This window comes from Melampsora larici-populina, assembly GCF_000204055.1.
Source record: "Melampsora larici-populina 98AG31 unplaced genomic scaffold MELLAscaffold_77, whole genome shotgun sequence".
NCBI lineage: Eukaryota > Fungi > Basidiomycota > Pucciniomycetes > Pucciniales > Melampsoraceae > Melampsora > Melampsora laricis-populina.
In genome coordinates, this window is record NW_006768841.1 from 148,047 (window position 1) to 167,395 (window position 19,349).

The 19,349-nt window shown below is 44.0% G+C and overlaps 4 protein-coding genes across 4 annotated transcripts; 1 reads left to right on the plus strand and 3 right to left on the minus strand.

The window, feature by feature from the left end:
• Positions 1–5,076: 5,076 nt before the first annotated feature.
• On the plus strand, positions 5,077–8,629 carry MELLADRAFT_113102 (uncharacterized protein; the record flags this gene model as incomplete). The annotated part of the gene is made up of 5 exons (XM_007417727.1): positions 5,077–5,206; positions 5,705–5,730; positions 5,816–6,113; positions 6,403–6,877; positions 8,557–8,629. The coding sequence occupies 5 exons, from the start codon at positions 5,077–5,079 to the stop codon at positions 8,627–8,629; spliced, it is 1,002 nt and encodes a 333-aa protein (XP_007417789.1).
• A 593-nt stretch (positions 8,630–9,222) lies between these two features.
• MELLADRAFT_73480 (uncharacterized protein) lies at positions 9,223–11,305 on the minus strand (the record flags this gene model as incomplete). The annotated part of the gene is made up of 10 exons (XM_007417691.1): positions 9,223–9,348; positions 9,460–9,641; positions 9,740–9,826; positions 9,921–10,040; positions 10,103–10,207; positions 10,278–10,352; positions 10,424–10,514; positions 10,620–10,930; positions 10,993–11,024; positions 11,110–11,305. The coding sequence occupies 10 exons, from the start codon at positions 11,210–11,212 to the stop codon at positions 9,336–9,338; spliced, it is 1,119 nt and encodes a 372-aa protein (XP_007417753.1).
• Positions 11,306–11,971: 666 nt separating this feature from the next.
• MELLADRAFT_94994 (uncharacterized protein) lies at positions 11,972–13,758 on the minus strand (the record flags this gene model as incomplete). The annotated part of the gene is made up of 9 exons (XM_007417706.1): positions 11,972–12,134; positions 12,210–12,322; positions 12,406–12,501; positions 12,589–12,654; positions 12,720–12,866; positions 12,926–13,042; positions 13,114–13,479; positions 13,567–13,637; positions 13,701–13,758. 9 exons carry the CDS (start codon positions 13,756–13,758, stop codon positions 11,972–11,974), a joined length of 1,197 nt encoding a protein of 398 aa, XP_007417768.1.
• A 4,272-nt stretch (positions 13,759–18,030) lies between these two features.
• On the minus strand, positions 18,031–18,665 carry MELLADRAFT_94995 (uncharacterized protein; the record flags this gene model as incomplete). The annotated part of the gene is made up of 2 exons (XM_007417707.1): positions 18,031–18,039; positions 18,147–18,665. 2 exons carry the CDS (start codon positions 18,663–18,665, stop codon positions 18,031–18,033), a joined length of 528 nt encoding a protein of 175 aa, XP_007417769.1.
• Positions 18,666–19,349: the final 684 nt, after the last annotated feature.

The following is a 19,349-nucleotide window of genomic DNA, read 5'->3' on the forward strand; positions in this document are numbered from 1 at the left end:
GGAATTCAAAGGACTTTGCAAGCAAGCCGGATTGAACCACCAGACTCCTATTGCTGGGTATGGAATCTGCTGGAATGTAATCTACAACTCACGGACTCGCATGTGTGCTGCACAAGATGTCAGTTTTCTTTCTATTTCATTAATGATTCCTTAAATGATACTAATTCTTGTTTACTTTGACAGGTAGTTAACAAGATGCTTACGGCCAATCGGAAGAAGACTCAGCAGTTTTTCAAAGGAACTCTCATTCATGCTGATGAATGGGAGGCGGTTGAGGCCCTGAACAATGTCTTAGAGGTGTGTCATGATCTTCTTTCCCTCTTGTTTCAAAACTAAATGACCTTACAATTTTTCAGTTGTTCTCCATTGGCAGGAAACATATAGAGGGGGACTTCCCCTCTGGAGTGATGGTGCTTGTCGAATACAATCAAATCAAATTAGCCCTCACCGAAGCTCGCTCAAAAACAAATATGATCCCTCTGAAAGACATGATTGGGGTTATGTTGGATCAATTAAACCTTTATCTGGATGAGGCTCTGGAATGCAAGGCGTTGATACTTGCAACAGCCTTGCATTTTTTCAAAAGTTCTATTTGGATCAATACAATAACGCCAAGACACTAATCACCACCGAATTTACTTCTGCATTGGAAAATGCCAATCAACGACAACAACCTGTGACTTCACCAGCAAATACTCCGGTGGTGCCTATTCCTGAAGATGATGGTGATTTCAATGAGTTTACTAACTCCAATCCAGTGCAAATGGTGCGTGAAGGAGAGATTGACTCTTACCTTGCTGGTCAGCGAGAATTTGACAAAACAAAATCTGCACTTGATTGGTGGGCAGTAAGTTGAATTTTTCACAATCGTTGATCTACTCAGAGCTAACTATTTGTTACATCACATCAGGCAAACAAAGCATTCTTCCCTGTACTTGCCGAGTTGGCAAGGGACTAACTGGCAGTTTCAGGCACTACTTGCGCAGCCGAGCGAGTTTTCTCCTGTGCAACGGATGTGTGCTCACAGGATCGTGCAGGCCTTGTGCCTGCTAACATTACCCGGTCAGTCTGCTCACGCAAGTGGACTAAAGATGGTGTAGACCCAGGTGGTGACTTTGGTGAAGCAATCAAGGTTGTCAACAAATACTCCTCTGAGCAAGCTAAAAGTCAAAAGAGGCGAGTAATTGAGGTTGTGGATTGATATTCCTTTTGTAATTCACTTTCAAATACTATTTTAAAATACTGTTCTTATTTGTCTTACTCTGAATGTTGTCTATGAAATCCTTTTGTTCATATTCCCACCTTTACCTGCAAGATAGGCCGCCGTCAGGCGGACTGCGGCGCGCTGAGCACCATTTTAGCTCGCCGCTGTCCCAGGGGGATCTTTTTTGCCTGCAATAGTGCTGCGGTGTGCTACGTAGCCACTGCAACAAATCCCAGCGCGCTCCCCATGGACCCAAAATGCGGCGGGACACGGCGGGGTCTGCGTGTTGCTCAAACCACCTGACCCCCTGCACAATCCTCTCCATGTTGGAGCCTGACCACCACCTCTACCAAGACCAAAGCTCTGGTTATCTCCTCTTCCACAACCTCTCCTTCCTCCAAAGCTTCTGTGTCCACCACTTCAACTGTTAAACTGTCTCTGCCATGAGTGTTTTGATTACTTCCACTAGGCATATTGGAGATCAATCTTTCACAGGTCACCACTTGAATGGGGAATCTGAATGATTTGCTGCCAGATCCCACCCCATGTGGTAAATTCCTGTCCATGGAAATATGTATCTCATTGCACCTCCAATCTGGTATGGTTTATCTGGCCACATGTGATCACCATTTGCCTTTGAGTCAGAGCTTGCTCCCATAATTCCTTGTTCTTGGTTCCAACATCTGATAAAATTTTATCTTAAATCAAGTGGCCCCACATGTTAGGCCGGTGAGTAATATTAGGGGGTTTCAAGTTAAAAAAATGCCTAAAATTCAAATGTCCCTACATAAAAACATTGCTTGTAATTTTCAAATTTTCAAAAAATTTCTAGAATGCCCTTCCCAAGAAGCACATTCTAGTGTTTATTCTATAAAAACTGAATGAAAATTCAAGGGTTGGGAGGCAAAAGTACAAACATTTTTAGGCAATTTTTGGCCAACTTGAAACCCCCTATTGTTCCCAACTGGAGCCCAGGCTTGGTGAACTTTTGATTTGAGACTTAGTAGGATCTTTTTGTGTGCCTCTAGTCTTGTTGCAATGTCTTCTCAGTTGTATAATTGTCCCCAGTATTGCACACATCAGTCAAAGGAGTCTGGCCACTGTAAGTAATTGTTGCCAGTCATTTGGCACTTTCATTCCTGTATACCAAATCATGTCTGTACAAGGTTTTTCTGGTGTTGATCTAGTTGTCATATGGGCCTTGTCTGCTAGTAGCCAAGTCATATACAAGACCGTCAAACTTAAGGGGCTATATCCCAAGAATGCCTTTTTCACCCCAGAAGGCAGACAATATTGATATAGAGTCTTAACAATTGTTGTGCATATTGTGCATGTTCTCTTTTGAGGTGACCATCTGTGTTGGTGAAGTCTGCTTTGTCATCTGGTGTCACAAGCAGGTGTGGGAGTCATTGACTCTAGTCAGTATCATTCTATCATCATCTCTAACTCTTTTTATTAATTATATTCTGAGAAAAAAAGTTTTTAAAGGGTTCAATTTTTCAGGAAAACATCATGGCCACTGTTTTCATGTCAGCACAGTCATATGTTGGGCTATATCTGCCTTCTTGGCCACACTTTGTATCTAGGCCACACATCATAGTTAGGCCACACTTTATATCTTGGCCATACTTATTATCCTTCACTTCCTTCTTTGTCTGTTGTTTCTTCTTCCTTTGGCTGCCTAGCATTTCCATCTACATAGGGGATACAAAGTTAAAACTGGGATTTTTTTCCCAGTTTCCCAGGCATTGTCATTGGCTGTGTTTGGAACTTTCCCACGTTCTCCCAGTTTCCCAGTTTGAGTTTTTGGCTGTATTTGGGAAACTGGGAAACTGGGAAAATACTCCCAGTTTTAACTTTGTATCCCCTAATAGAGGTAACTTGAGCGCTGGATTTTGAGGATGCTTTGGGATTGGTGATGATGAGGTGGGCAAGTGTGAAAGTGGAATTCAACTATGTTGTGATATCTTATGTCAAGGACTTCAGTTTCTCTATTACCTTTCTTTTCCTCTCATGTCAAGAACGGTACTTCACAATGTTGGAATAAATCATTGATACATGTAACAGCTTATTTCATTTCATAACATTACATTCAAAAGTGTTAACAACAACATGTATGACTAATACTCAATACCTTTTGTCCCAGATCATAAACCTAACCTTGTTTTGTATCACATGATCTAGTATATCATATCTTGTTGGCTGTGAAAACTTTCTTCTTCTTTTCCTCATCACTTTAGAAAGTTTTTGCATAAACAACCATCTTATCATTCTAAGACTCTCTCCGGACTCATAGTTCTTCATTCCTGTTTTACTGATGAGCGTGTTGTTGTTTCTGTTCAGGTATGATAATAATGCTCATGTTTTCTAAAGTAATAAAATTATCTCTTTAGAAAGTTTTTCCATAAACAACCATCTTATCATTCTAACACTCTCTCCGGACTCATAGTTCTTCATTCCTGTTATACTGATAAGTGTGTTGTTGTTTCTGTTCAGGATTCTGAGAATCCTTTACACAAGACTTTACCAAATACGGTTAAATTCATTTGTAACATGTGTATGACAGTATGATTTAAGACTAATAAATAAGGAGTCAGGAGTTGATTAATAAAGTGAAGGTTATGTAAGAATTGAAATATGAAGTAATGGATGGCTAGTAGGATATGTAAGAATTGAAATGAGGATTGTTAATGTTTTTCTTTTGGGAATAAGTTGTTTTGCAACTTGAGCTTTGACCATTTTCTCTTCTGTGCTGTGTCCGCATGTCCGGTGTTTACTTTCTTATTTAAACTCATGTGATGTTCGACCCAGATTCTTTTCTCTCATTGAAAAGAATCTGTACGTTGTTTTACTAAATACTTACACAAATTATCAACATTTCTCTAATGTCTTGTACATTCCTCTTTATTTTAGATTATATACTATTACTCATGTTTCTCATTTGATCTTATTTTGATCCCTGTTGCCTTTGCACAGGTTTGTCCTGTTCTGAAGCTCTTTATAGCTTAGAGGCTTGTGCCGATTGACTTACATACTACCTGATTACCCCAGGTTTGTCCTGTTCTGAAGCTCTTTATAGCTTGGAGGCTTGTGCCGATTGACTTACATACTACCTGATTACCCCAGGTTTGTCCTGTTCTGAAGCTCTTTATAGCTTAGAGGATTCTGCCGATTGACTTTCATACTACCTGATTACCCCAGGTACCTTCCTTATTATTGGCAAAGCCACGTTGCTCACGAGCTGTTTCGAACGACAACTTTACAAACTAGCTTGATGATGGTGTGTGGTGTGTCTCAAAAGGAAAGACTCGGATGGGGTGTGTGATTTGGTGCAATGACTTGTTTAAACCCATACCTTACACATCTCACCTATGGCTAAATACCCAAAGGCAAATTTTGGTTCTCGATCAATCGAAAGTTTTCTTTCATTCTCCTCATCTGGCTCATTTAACGGGCGGTTTCAATACCAATATCAGCAATATTTCTCAAAGGGAAGCGCATGCTTTGAACGCCTGAACATCTCTGATGTCGATTGAAGCTGGAAGAGTTGGGAGGTTTTCCTCAACTCACAGCGTGAAACGTTTTTTGCTGAGCGACACGCTGCACGCATCGATTCGGTTATGGAATTTAAATTCAAAGATGACTGAACCTATTTTTATTATCCAAACTCTCAACGACGTCCACAACGGAACAAAAGATTGCGAAGGAGGCACACACAGGAATTTTAAAAAGCTTACGGGCATATCGATGGTTCCTTGTACGAGAGGAAATCATTATCGAATTGCGCAAGTCCTCAAATCAGATTCTACAGGTTCTTCGTGCTGTGGCATGCTTCCAGTGGACCAATTTGATTTTGGAATCCCAAAGCACAAATGACTGAACATATGATTGATTCCTATGCACAATCTCAACTTCGATGTCAACGGAAGAAAGGATACTACAAAGGCATGAAAAGGAATTTGAAGAATCTTTCTACGGTCTTGATGCTTCTTTGTACTTTAGGTACAAATCCACTGAATGGGATCATGTTTGAATCAAAGTTGCTTGAACGAATTTAAAGAATCCTTATCAGTAATCTGTTTGTACATGAATTAGATGTAGGATCAGCACTGAATGAAATTCATGATTCAAAAATGTACAAGTTGTATGGGAGTATGGATCGGTCTCATGAAATCTATCATCAAAAACATACATTTGGCGAACACTTCTCACTGAGAGCGCAGAGCATATAGCCCAGCTGAGGTTTGCCCGAAAGCTTCCGCTAAACTCGCTGTTTGAGGTTTCGATCCAGGATTATGGGATCATCAAGAGTACCATCACAATCAACATCCGAAACCGAGCCAACACCATCAACCTGTTCGAACACTACAATAGAAGTACAGAAGGACATTTCGAAAATATTGCAAGAACCACTGGGCCTATTGAACCAATTGGAAGACTTATTGATATCGAATCCTAAACTACTTCAATCATTAATACAAGAACTCAAACATTGATCAGAGGAAACATCTATTGTGAATTTCTTCGTGAGTTTATCTTTCATCACTCAATGCTTTGTTCTCTAACACGTTATTGACCGCTCTCTGAAAACCTTCAATTCTTGATTTCTAGGACCAACTTTCACTCGATCTACCTGATAAACTGATTCATTTAGTTTATAGTAGGAATACACCAAACCCTACAGAAGATGGTGTAAACGAATCAAATTCTGACCCTATCATAGGATTATTGAAAACTTTCTCAAGATTTGAAAATTCACGTGAAGTGTTTTTGAGTATTACTGGAACGATCTCTACTATTTGTCGTTGCAATACATTTTCAGAAGAAGATGATGATAGTATTCAAGGATTCTCACAACCTTTGATCGGTTCTGGATTTATACTGGTTATGGTTGAAATCCTTTCGATTGGTCAGTTTATAAGTTTTCTTACTCTCATTTCAATCCAACGCACATATTGATGTTTTCTTGTTGTTCGAATCGATAGTCCTTATTCGGATCCTCAAAACCTCTAAAAAGCCGATATCTTTTTTTCAAACGTATTCGAAAACTACAATCGAACTACTCAAGAACTTTCCAACTTGTTCATCACCTTATCAACACTTGAAATTATTACTCGATCAATCTTTATTAATCTACGACTCGAATCCATCACTCAAATTACACATTATAACTTTTATACTCTATTCTATTCATTCAGTTATATGCGATAAAAAGATAATTTCATCAGGTAGAATATGTTTTATGAAAAAGTATTCGGGTTGGAATAGTAGTTTAGAAAGAATCGTAAATTTAGATAATGAAAAAATGCAAAAGATTGAAATCATAGATGAACAAGAGTCTAAGATGATTTGTGATTCATTAGGAGAATTTGCTTTGAACTTTGGTTTTGATCAAGTTTTTGAGTCAGGTGAACTCGAGAAGGAAATAGAAGTTACAAAAGAGCTTTTGACTGATCATTTCGGTGATGAAGAAGAATTGAAGAAGATACTCAGATCGAGTCGGTTTTTGATCTATGCGATGAATCAATTTAATCAATGGGAGGAGACTGGATCAATCGATTCTTTAATTCACATTGATGAAGAAGTTTTAATAGAAGCACTCGAGGACTCTGATACCAATATGATTCAAGCTGGGATATTTATAATCCTCTCATCTTCTGTTCTGCTAATTTGGTATCTTATCCATTCGGCCACTACGAAACATTTGAAAGGAGATGTTGATATATCTTTTGATTACAAATTAGATTGAAGAATAGAAGTAAAGGAGCTCAGAGTGAGGGTATTGAAAGTACTAATTGATTCAAATATCGGCAACGACTCGATACGAATATTCAAAAAGTAAACTCCTGCTCATCATCGCAAAACAAAAACAACAAGAACACATTTCAAACGAGAGAATGGAATGGTCACCAAACAAGACATTGAGATAAGGAAATAGATCGAGGAACACGTCGCCTGCCAAGTCACAAGAGGTTTGGGAAGAGTCAAAAGGATTAGATCACTCAAAATACATAATGAATTTGCGCTCAGAAAAGATGAATCGATGGGAAATGAAGGCAGAGATAACATACCAAGATGAAATCGAGTCGAGTTCTTCAAACTTCACATGTTAAAAAAGGTCGAGGAGGACCAGGAAGACCGCAGTTCGAGGGACCTTCACCTAGAAGCAAATGTAAAATCAGGAAGAGTTTGTTAGACTGGTTTATAAAATCATGAGAAAGAAGAACTGTAGGAAAGATAACATACCTAGATCAATTTCAACAAATTCGTCTGGAAGGGGGATTGGAGCATCGAGAGGTTTTGGAAGAGGAGCTACTGGACCGAGTTCGATATCTTTCTCAGGAATAGTCGAACGCTTCTTTGGAAGAGTGTCGTGGCGAGAGTAAAGAATATGAGAATAGAAATAAGCCCAAGGAAGAATGATGTACAACTTTTTAGCGATGAGTTTAAGGATGAACGACTCTGGAACTTTGAAACGAGAGATCTTGTGAGCGCCACAAATCAAAAAGATAACAAAGAAGAAGTTCAACGGGAAGTAAACAAAGAGGGTTTTTTGAAAACGAGGACCAAAGATCTTTTTAAAAGTTAACTTGGGGAGATTCATGATGAAAGAGAAATGGAAGAGAAGTGGGAAGAATTCAGGAAATAGTAAAGGTTTTTATGAAATGGTATGCTGGTGTGGTGGTTGGTGTGGTGGTGGTAGAGAGTCAGGATGAAGAGGAACGGCGATCAGCAAAAGGTAAGATATTTATATCCTATACATACAGCTTTGAAGCTGATCCACACGTGACATTTACAAGAAATTTTATCAGATACTTAGGATGATTGTATTTGAAATGTATTGTAATGTTTTATTTCTCGTTTTCATGAGATTCATACAAAGATTAATAGTTTATATGTTGGATTTGAAAACAAAATAATAATGTGTAAAAAAGCCAAAAAAAAAAGAAATGTGCAGGAATGAGTTCTTTACTCAAACTTCTTTTTTCATCATGCCTTCGAATGATTTCGTATTTTTATTATTCCCAGCTCTAAAAAACAAAGAGAACAATGCAATCAGGTTAAAATTTCGATCATTTTTTAATGAATGAATCTAAGATTTCACCTCTCAGAAAAAAAAAGCTATAAAGTTAAAGAATTGTGATTCAACTCACAATCCTAGACCTTCTAGAGCACGTTCTACATAGACTTCGCTTTGTGGTTCTACAGCGTCAGATTCTTGAATACATCCTACTTTGATCATCGCTCCATCTGGTATCACTTCTAAGCGACTGACGGTCATCGAAACCTCCAAGACGAATTGAATTGCTCAAGTTTTGATATCTGAGGAGTTTCGAAATATATGCAACCAGGTCAAAGGCGTCTAGGTCTTATCAGCTAGAAATTCATGACAATCACTGTGGGACCCCAAGACCTGGTACCTAAACTCTGTTTCGCTTTTTGCTCCTGGATGATTGAGTTTTGAATAAAAAACTGGTATAGGCACTACCCACAAGCATCAAATTGAAGGGATTATGCTGTCACAGAATGTTCACAAGGATCTAAGCAAGTACAAGTGGAAGCAGTGTATAAATAATTCCTCATATCTATGAAGAAGTACACTGAAAAGAGCCCAAGACCTACCAAGTGAATACTCTCCCCTTGCTCTACAGTTTTGTACCGAAAAGCTTGTCAAAACACTCTCTTTCATGCGGTAAAGATGTTGCAAGCGATGTATTTGCCGTATGGGCTGCTTGGAGGCAAAAGAGGTGCCTGCACTCAACTTATGAAGCCAGACTAAAGTGAACTCAAGCTATATGTATACAGTCCACAGCACCATTTAGCAGTTGTTTGATTTTATTGGATACACCATTCAAATTCAAGGACATTTCACTTGTATGCTGACTTCACCCTGCAACATATGCGCGATGGAAGTGCCAAGAACCATGCTACAGATTTGGAGGCTTATTTCAAGCCTCCGACCAGACGTGTCAAGCAACGTGAATCCAGACTTGGACATGAACACAAAGAAGGCATTAGAGAGAAGGTGAAATGAACGCTTTTTACTCGCAAGGCTCAAACAAAAGTTCCATCAGGTTGTGATGGTGTTATTTTTTTACGAAATAGTGATACAAGTCTTATCGTCATTTATTTACTTGGCAAATCTGTGCATCATTGAGAAGTGCACATGCATCAATCACCATAAAGTCAGCTGAGTAAAACAAAGGGAGTATGATTGATAGGACACCACCCGAGACAAAAATGGAAAACTCAACGTTGCATCGATTTGGCTGATTTGCGGACATGCCAGCTTGATCTTCCGACGATAATTGGCACCCATGTCGGCTTGTAGGGGGTTACCTTCAAGATACACCGTTGTCAAATTCGGCATACAAGATTCAGATAATGAGGGCGAGATGGTATTGAAAGCCAAAACTGTCAATTGGTTATTGTTTGCCTGGTATAGATGACGGGTCAAACATTTCAGCATTATCGCTATAGGAAGCACAGGCTTCAAAATCAAAGCCTGAAAGACATTTTTGGGCTCGTACTTACCCATAATTCTTCAAGTTTAGTCAAACATTCGATTCCATGTAAATCGTCAATGCGATTAGCTGCAATGTCCAAGACTCGTAGATTTATCTGCGAGCGTGCACACCATGGCAATGAATCAGGTGCGAAATGCAATCGGCTATATGCGGCATCAATCAGGTTTGTGATGAGAAACATTGCTTACATTCTTCGCTAATCCATCTCCAATTTTTGTCAAGCCATTGTGACTGATATACAGCTCCTCTAGGTTCGACAACTCTTCGAGCCCTTCCAGCTGAACGATACGATTTGATTGTATTGACAGCTATATGAGAGAGATGCGTATCAGCTAAAATGCTCATTGTAGAGTAGAAAACCGACCCATACCGTTTTCAAATTGACCAGCGTGGATAAGCCTTCAAGCTTCGTGATCTTATTCTTACCAAGCCAGAGCTCTGTCAAGTTGGTTAAAGCAGCGAGGTTAGAGATGCGCTACAGCATCATGGACATCCCTATTAGCACATTTAGAGGAATACATTATCCGAAACAACTGAAGGCACACCCGAATTCGGTTGCTGCCCAGCTCAACACTTGTCAAGGTCGACGATAGGTGCTCGAGTCCTTCGATGGTGGAGATCTTTCATAGTCGCGCTTCAATCAATATAAAGTCTCGCAGCATGGAAAGATCGAAACCCAGAGGCAGCTCACCTTGTTTTGTATGAGATAAAGGATCTTCAATGAGGTTAAGCTTTCCAAGTTGGTGATCTTCCGCAGAAGGTTAAAACTCAGATCCAAGGACCTAGACAAATAATGAAAAGGTTCGCATGAAATTTGGTATAAGTGTAGATGTGATGATCGTCGATGAGAAAGATTGAATGCTACATGTGAGAATAGAAGTGCCTACTGGAGCGCACTGAGTCCCGTGAGTCCTTCAATTTTGCTCAACTGATTGTCATATAGATCAAGTTCTTCGAGGGCTGTTAATCGCTCCAAGGGACATATAAATTCTGGTTCAGTTGTAGCTTCTTCAGCCTTGGTAGTCGTTTCATCTCCATCAGGTAGCTCTATGATCTTGGCTTCCAACCGAGATTGTACACAGAGTGCGTTGATCAGGTTTTGCCTCAAGTTGACTTTTTTGAGAGAGGGAGAGAGCCGAGCCAAGTGTCGGTCGAATCCACGTAAAGTACGGATCCTGGCATGCGATAGCTCTAGCTCCTAATCCACGACAAAGACTTCTTCAGCCTGTGGTTCGCCAACCCCTTCGCAAGGCCACTGACCTCCGTCCCAAGCTTAAATTCTTCCAATAATTCTAAGGAGCGGCGTACAAACAGAGAACTTCAGATGACCACCAAATCTTTTTCTTTGATTGCCCTTTGCATACGAATATAACCCACCTTCATTCTCTGTAGCCCAGACAAGCTCCTTGTCCGAAGAGGCGGCTTCTGGGGCGGTTGCCTCATGATCGGACAAATCAGGTGATGCGATACGTGCACTCATAAGTGGATATCGGTTTCGGTTTGTTGAGGGAAGAAAGCCAAGGTGGTTTTCTGATAAGGAATGTAACGAAGAAAGTTCGAAGCGTATGCGACCAAAAATCAAAGACAAGCGATTGATGCATATTTACCCTTTTGGTTTCACATTTACCCTTCAGCCTCCGCCGATCGATTGCTTCGGGGGCAAAGCGGTACCGGGGAGTATCCTGCGGTCGGGACCCCAAACCGCCTGTGTACACCACCGGGGGCTCGTGACTGTCCAGAGGCGGTCACGGACGCCCGCCCCCAGGCGGTCACCCCCTCCGCGAAGCAGGGCGGTCATCGGGTGGTCAGTGAGTTGACCGCCCATGGGTGACCTCCAGGCGCGCCAGCCACTTGAGCGATACCCAGCGTGCCACCGCCCATTGATTGTGTGCTCCCCGGTAGAAGGCCGTCGGGGTGCTCGTTCGGCCGGCGTCAGGCCGCCAAGGGTGTTTCCCAATGCAGCCGACAGGATTCAATTCTCGCATTGGGGGCAGACGGACTGGGGTACTGGGTGGTTCGCAATGATGAGAGTTACGCTGGCTGGAGGCATGAAAGCCTGTGCATTCCGCAGATTTTGTTCCCAAACACGTACGGGATGTACAGACAAGTTGTAATATATCATATAATGGAAGTAGAAATTTTGTTGAAGCGAGCTCGTTTCCTATCAACAAGAGTGAAATAATGAAATGAAAACGCGGAAAACAAGTGCATCCTCTCGCTATGGCTATGAAGTACTCGGTCAATCGTCCAGAGCCATAGGGCCCGCTCCTTCCAAAACCTGCATTTTTTCCCTGATCTCCTCATCAGACGGTAAGTCAAAAGTGACCCCTACGTCAATGTCTACAAAGTACCCTTTCCCATCGAAAGTGGCGCGATCTTCGTCGTAAATGATCTTGTAGAACCTGGATAAACAATATACACCTCCAAGTTTTGATCAGCGTGCATCTTGCGCATCAGTCCGCATATAAAAAACTTACGCGGAAGCATACAAAGGCTCCTCCTGTGCCAATAGGTGCAGCTGGCTGTCCACTCGGTGCCAGATATTGGCTGTGCCCCCGCCGGCTCGAACTGATTGAAAGATGCGAATCGCCTCACGTCGCCAGTGTCAGAACCATCAAATTGTCGTCAGTGATGACAACGAGATGATCGCCGCGGAAAACAAAAGGTGCTTACGAGGTACGCGATACGGACTCGTTGAGTCCACGCCGTTTGAGCCCACAAGGTATCCACATCGCGATGTTCTTCGGTCCTATTGCAATGTTTCGCAATCTGAACAAGGGGTGCTTGCGTCAGTAGTGTGTTGAAAGAAAAATGATAAAAACAAAGCACCCAATTGGAAACACCCCAGTCACTTACTCGATGAGCAAGCCTCTTCAAGCTGGGGACCGTGCTGCCCTCGTTTTTGCGAATGTTATGCAACACCTGTTGCATAACATCTGTCAGTAACTTCGACAGGACAATGAGACAGGAAGAGTGAGAGGACTCACTTCTTTGTGGAGACGTTCACGGGCGTGTTTACCCGCGTCCTTCACCAGTGTCGTGTACCGTTGGGTGGCCGCAACATCTTGAATGCCATTGACCACCGGGGGCAGTTGAGGAGTCGCCCAATCGCCAGGAATCTCTCTAATCTTTCTCTGTAGGTGTGATGTCAGAGCGCGAGAGTAGGGCCAAAGAGTGATAGTAGTTTGCTTACCTTGATGGTGTTAAAGAGGGAGTGAACTATCACGTCACCATTTGGTGACTCGAGTGCCGTATAACTGGCAATCTCGGCCAGTGACACACAGTCATAGGCGAAATGATACACCCGATCCTGTTTTGAAAGATAGGCATCACCATCAATGACACACAAAACGGTAATCAATTGAGAAGGGGTAAGCTTACTTTGACCTCGTTGGAGTAATTCCAAGGTTCCGGCGCGCTTGGTGGGCCAGGCAAGGTGTTTGATGCCGCAGGTGGCTGAACAACCACTGGGCCATTTGCCCGTAGTGCATCCACCGCATCAGTGGCTTGGTCAAGCTTATTTGACACAGTGATAAACTTTTGGTCAAGCTTGTCTGACACAGACGCGAGATCCTCATCAACCTTATTGGTGAGGGTTGCGATCTCTTCCTCGACGCGGAGAGCCATAGTCGAGAGCTCCTGGTGGATGTGGTCAGACAGCACTATCATCTCGCGCTCGACTTTCGAGATCGCTGCCAAGATTTGATCGGTAGCTGCCCCATCACGGGAACCGGCGTCGTTTCCAAGCTGTTAACGGGAGTACGGATATCAGTAGAAGCAGCCGATGGGGCGGCACACGACATTGGTTTGAGGGCGAGATCGGTTGAGACTTACACCCTCATTGGTCCCCCCATTGAGGCCATGTTGGGCACGCGCGAGTGCCGTAGCGCCTAAAGAGGGAGTTCCTTGAGGCACGGGTCATTTCCAAAACAATCAAGAACGGAAAGGAATGGTTACGGAAGGCTTACTGGGAACCCTTGGGGTCGATAGGGAGTACGGTTGGGCACGGGATGTTTGAGAAGACATGCTGCAAACTAAACGATGTTCGATTATGGAGCCGTAGAAAGTGGATAATTTGAAAGTGAGTCTTAGATGACTTTCGAAATACAGAGGAAGAGAGAGCAGTCGAGGCGAGTGCAATTGTTGAACTCGCTCAAAAATCAATGAGGTGTTTTAAAGGAGAATTAAAGGTGAAGCTGTCTAAGAAGGACAACGGCGCGGCACCTGGCTCACGCGTCAAACCAGGGGTGAAGACCCCGGCTTGAAGCTGATTGGTCGACGGCCCAGGGGGCCCTCGCGCTGGTCCACACGCGAGCCTGCTCCAAGATTATTTCCTTGAAAGGAAATAATCTTGGAGCAGACCAAAGGAATTTTGCAAAAACATTCAAACACAATGTTTTGCAAAGTGCTCAGTGGCATTGGCACGCGGAAGAACAAGATTGCATTGCAAGTTGGAACTTTTCAAGAGCAAACCGATCAATCGGATGCTGATTCTGAGTCTAATTCAGCCGGTGTCTGTTTTCCCTTCCCTTTAGGTACCCTCTTTTTCCGTGGTTTCACCGGGACAGATCGCCAAATGTGTAAACCTTGTTTCAGGGCTTCCAACCACTCAGCAGCAGTCTGCCTTCGAGTGCCCAAGTTCGCCACCTCGCGATGTACCTCAGCCGAGTAATGGCTCGCACTGTTGAGGATATAGTGGTCCGTTTGTTGATGGCTGACACTACTGACTGAGGTAGTGGTATCTTTCCTTTCGAGCCTTTGTTTGCGTCCATCAATTACTGAGCACAACGAGCGATGGCAGTTATGTTGTACGTTTAACAGACAGGCAATGTCCTGCGGACACACGGTCAGTGAGAACTCCCAAAACACTGGCAGGATGGAGACCCAAAGACTGACTGATAATTTCACCCATACTTGATGTTGTGTCCTGACAAGTTCGCGCATCCCATAAAAAGGCGATATCGGTCCCTTTTGAATGTCTTGCAGGAGAATGACGGTTGAGCTGGCGCTTACTCCTTCCGGTTTCCACATGGCCACGACTTGCCCCACGGAGTGACCTCGCGCATTCTTTGGACAGTGTCCCTGTTAGTGTGTTGTTGAAACAGGTGGCGAGAAGGAAGACTATCTAACCTTAACAAAGTCTGTCTTCTCGACCACTTGTCCGTTGCGCAATGTGACAGATGAGTGTTGTAGCCACACCACCCCGGGCGCTTCGCTAAGCAGATACACAGGCACTTGCTCGTGTTCTGCCCTTTCATGACGCGCTGCAAGAGATTCAAGGTCAGTGGCAGCCGATGTAAGTGAAAGACTCCATACTTACGTCCCACCGCGAACACAGACACCCGATCGAGTTTGGGATTGAGTCCAAACGCCTGAGATACTTCCGGCATGGTCTTCAGAAGTCCTTGCACTTTGGGACCTGCTGAAACCCGAGCTTGGAGCTCTTTGTCGACAAAGCTGTTCCCTGAAAGGAGAGCTTGCATGAGTTGATAATTATTGAAGGTGTTTGCGATATCTCGACCGGGGCTCATGCGGTTTGAATGGACTGAAGCGGCACGTAGAACCGCATTGTAACTCTCGAATTTCTCGGTCATGAATAATGACGGCGGTCCAAATCGTGCGATGGAGTCTTTCAAGTGCGTCAACATATGGAACTTGGGCTTGTTAACCCACTGAGCCGAAGTCATAATAAGCTGATAGTAAAAAACTAGAATCGCCTCTTCCATGTCTTGCAGGTAATTATCCATATGCACAATTTCGGTCTGGAAAACATGAGATCCTAGAAGGCACAACGATGTCCAAAGGTGCCGTTTGTTGCTGGGGATATGGTCAAATAATACAAAGGGGACTGTTTGAAGGACCGTCCGGAACTCCTTTCCGACGAGGCTCTGGTAAAAATTAATGAGAGTAGTTGGCTGTATAGGCGGGATCTTCAAACCCTTCGTGTTGAAATCCCTCCACCGCGCCGAGAGTTCGCGGTAACGTGATGAGCCGGGTTTCAGAATTCCGAGCGACTTCATAGTATCTCTGAAGAGGTAGTCCCGGTATCTCTAAGGAACCAGAATCGAGAAAGGAATTGAGAACAAGATATATATGTCTTAAGTGTCTTAAGTTATAAGTAGTAATTATTAGAAGTAAGGCTTATGTGGTTGTGTAATGACCGTAGGTCTTACAACAACGATGTCCAAAGGTGCCGTTTGTTGCTGGGGATATGGTCAAATAATACAAAGGGGACTGTTTGAAGGACCGTCCGGAACTCCTTTCCGACGAGGCTCTGGTAAAAATTAATGAGAGTAGTTGGCTGTATAGGCGGGATCTTCAAACCCTTCGTGTTGAAATCCCTCCACCGCGCCGAGAGTTCGCGGTAACGTGATGAGCCGGGTTTCAGAATTCCGAGCGACTTCATAGTATCTCTGAAGAGGTATTTTGCAATACCCAGTAGAAGAACATGCAAAGTCTCAATGGGAGTATCCTGATGCCCATTGAAACCTGTGATGACTCGGTCAGACAGGATGTTCGTACGCATGGAAGATATTGAACACCGTGAACAAACCTTTTAACCTCAACATGGGGTTAAACAACCGCTCGCCCAGTTGGTCATTCAAACCTTCACAAAGCTGGTGCACATCACAGGTCTCAGGCGAGTCGTAAGCCAGGTGAACCTTTTTGATGAAGTAATCGAGCACCGAATCGCGAAATCCGTACTTTCGAGCTTCACTCTCAACCGCGGTTTTGCTGTGCGGCATCTGTGCCATTGCCCAGATGTCGTGAGCGCGAGCGCGAGTGACCTCCCAATCCCTTTGGGGCAAAGAGAACTGCAGTTGCCGCGACTGATTTGTCAGTCACATGTGTGTGTAAGAAGCAGGGTGACATAGAGAACCAGCGAAATGACCAACCTGTTCGCCATCTAAATCGACACCGATGAAATCAGAAACGTACTGTTCTGTTTTCTTCTCAATCATCTGGCCAACTTGCAAGTCACATATGCGACACGGCGTTAAAGTATTAGCTGGATTGGTTGTATTGCTGATTTCAGCGTGCATCGGGGAATTGCCCAAGTGGAATAGAACCACGACCATAACCAGGACTTCACTACCACTGACGTGGTCGTAAGCAAAAAAACCGTTGGCACTGTGGTCACTGGGCCAAGAAAGAGCCAGAGGTCAAACTTGTTTATGAATCCACTGTTTGAAGAGGTAATTCAAGTAATGCTTACTTGATATCATCAACAGCCTCGTCCAGTAGTTCCAGCGCGGAGGCACAGTTCGAAGTGGCCAGGAAATGGATATTGTACTCCTGGTTGGTCATCCTTGGAGGTAGGCCGGCGAGGGTAAAAAAAACACTCATGTGTTTATTCCATTTCTTCCCGACATTCCCGGAAGTATCGTCAGAGTACAAGCTGATTGGGATGTGCTTGATGACGCGACCTTGGGCTCGCTCACGCCAAGGATTGGTCATCGGTAAAGGCCGATGCCCGATTGGCGAGTCTTCTAAATGAAAGACATCATCAGGCCGGACGTTAAAGGCCACCACACAAACATAACATAACATGGTTAAAAAAGGGCCCACGAGATATATGACCCCCACAGCGATCAGCAAGGGCCGTGCCGTCTTCTAAGATGATGTTGGCGGTTCCTCGCCAGAAATCCTTCACATCAATTGTTTGGAAATCCATCGAGTCAAAACAAGGTTCGGCCGGGATGCACAACTTGAGCAGTAATGGGTGTTCTGGATCCTCTTGAACGCTCGCCGGGAGGCATTTGGCCAGGGTCTTTCCATGTTGCTGATAAAAAAACGCCGGCACTACAACCGCTTGCGAAACGGTTTGCACTGGTTCATATATGAACCAGTGTTTGCCACGTGATACCACCATTGGCACCCGCATGTCTCGGGAGAACCCTTCGCGCCATTTTTGCGACTGAGACAACCGGTTGATGGGATCTAGCGTGGTGTTTGTCGGCAACTCGGGCAGAACAACCAGGTGCGGGCTTACCAAAGGATTGGCAAGTTCCTGCAACACCAAAGCGTTGGGTGTCAATGTGACCATCAACGCTCATGAAGAAGAGTAAACGGACGGAGGACCCACATTACTGACAATTGTCTGAACTTTCAACCCAAATACCGGGGTGCCGTGAGGACTGATCCGCTCGGAGACCCGCAGACCAAGATTGTTCTTTAGCTTTTTACTTAAAGCACGTAATGCCCCCCATTCAGGAAGACGAACAAGGCATATCTGGAGAATTGAACGGATTCGGTGGTATTGGGAGCGTGATGGGATGTTTCGAGTAGATCCAATAATCAATAACCCTACGAGGTGCTTTGGTGGAGAATGAATAATTGGATGAACGTGTTATATACGGAATTATTTTGTCGAACACGAAGACATCAGGATAAAGAATTGCGAGCTAGCTGACCTCTTTCTTCTTAAACGGGTACCATTGGGAAGCCTCTTCCACAGGCATCGTGGACGTGCACAAATCCGCTTCCAGGGCGGCCGCATCAATTGCCTCGTCGCCCTCTTCACCCCACATATCTTCTTCCATGACCCTAAAAGCCTCAGCAAGCTTTTGAAGGTCAACTTCTCCATCGGAGTCATCTGAATCGGAAATCTGACGCTCCTCCGCCATTGCGAGAGCGTGAAGCGCAGTGAAAGGAGAGGGAGCCCTTTCTGGAGTATCGGAGCGAGAGGTGATTTCATCAAAGATGTTATCTTGGACAGGAGCGGGCGAGATGGCACCGGGTGGGTCTGGCTCTTGGAGGCCAGGCATCATCATGTTTTCAGCAGCTTGACAAGCGTTGTAGCGCGCCACAGCTTCCAGGTGTTTCGCCGAGTGTGAGTGGGGGCCATAGTCTTCCATGCCCTTCCGTCCGCACACTAAACACTTCCAGTTGGACACAGAGGGCACTTTTGAGAGCTGTTGGAAATCTGCCATTTTTTGAGAGATGTCACCACCCCACACACTCAAAAGCAGTTCGAATCAACAAAAACATACATGGGTTAGGAGGATGATTGTGAGCCATTTCAGAGGCGCGGTCACGTGAGGTTGCTTGTGTGAGTTGATTTGGGTGGGAAGTTGGGATTCTTGGCTGACGACAAACAAACGTGGGTCAGGGCATATCAACATGGATTATGTTGAGAAAAATAGTCGATGAACGAACGCAATTGGCCAGAAGAGAGGAAATGGTGCAGGAAATTTCGGTGGAATTGAGTGCGTGCGTGTTTCAAAAATCAAACGGACACGGTTTAAGAAAAACAACAATGATCTTACCGCCCGGGGTCAGTTGCTTGACTGGATGAGAAATGCCATCGAACCCCAAGGAGAAACCGGTGAGGTCCACTCTGCTGCCGAGAGGCTGTGTTACTCTGACTCGAGGTGCGTGTCAAGGTTGTAATAGAAGGCTTTCGTGCTGAGGCGTTTCAGCCGTTTCATCTGGCTGCATCATGCTCCAAACGCATCTTTCATGCGTGGCTGATCACGATGTGATTGTTTGGACGTGATCTCATGCTTTCTTCTGCGATGTGACCTTGACATGCGTTTTGTTTTGAGAGATGTCTCAGGGTGTGCGTGTTGATCTCAACACCTTGTTGTTTGGTATACTCAACAACTTCCCACACA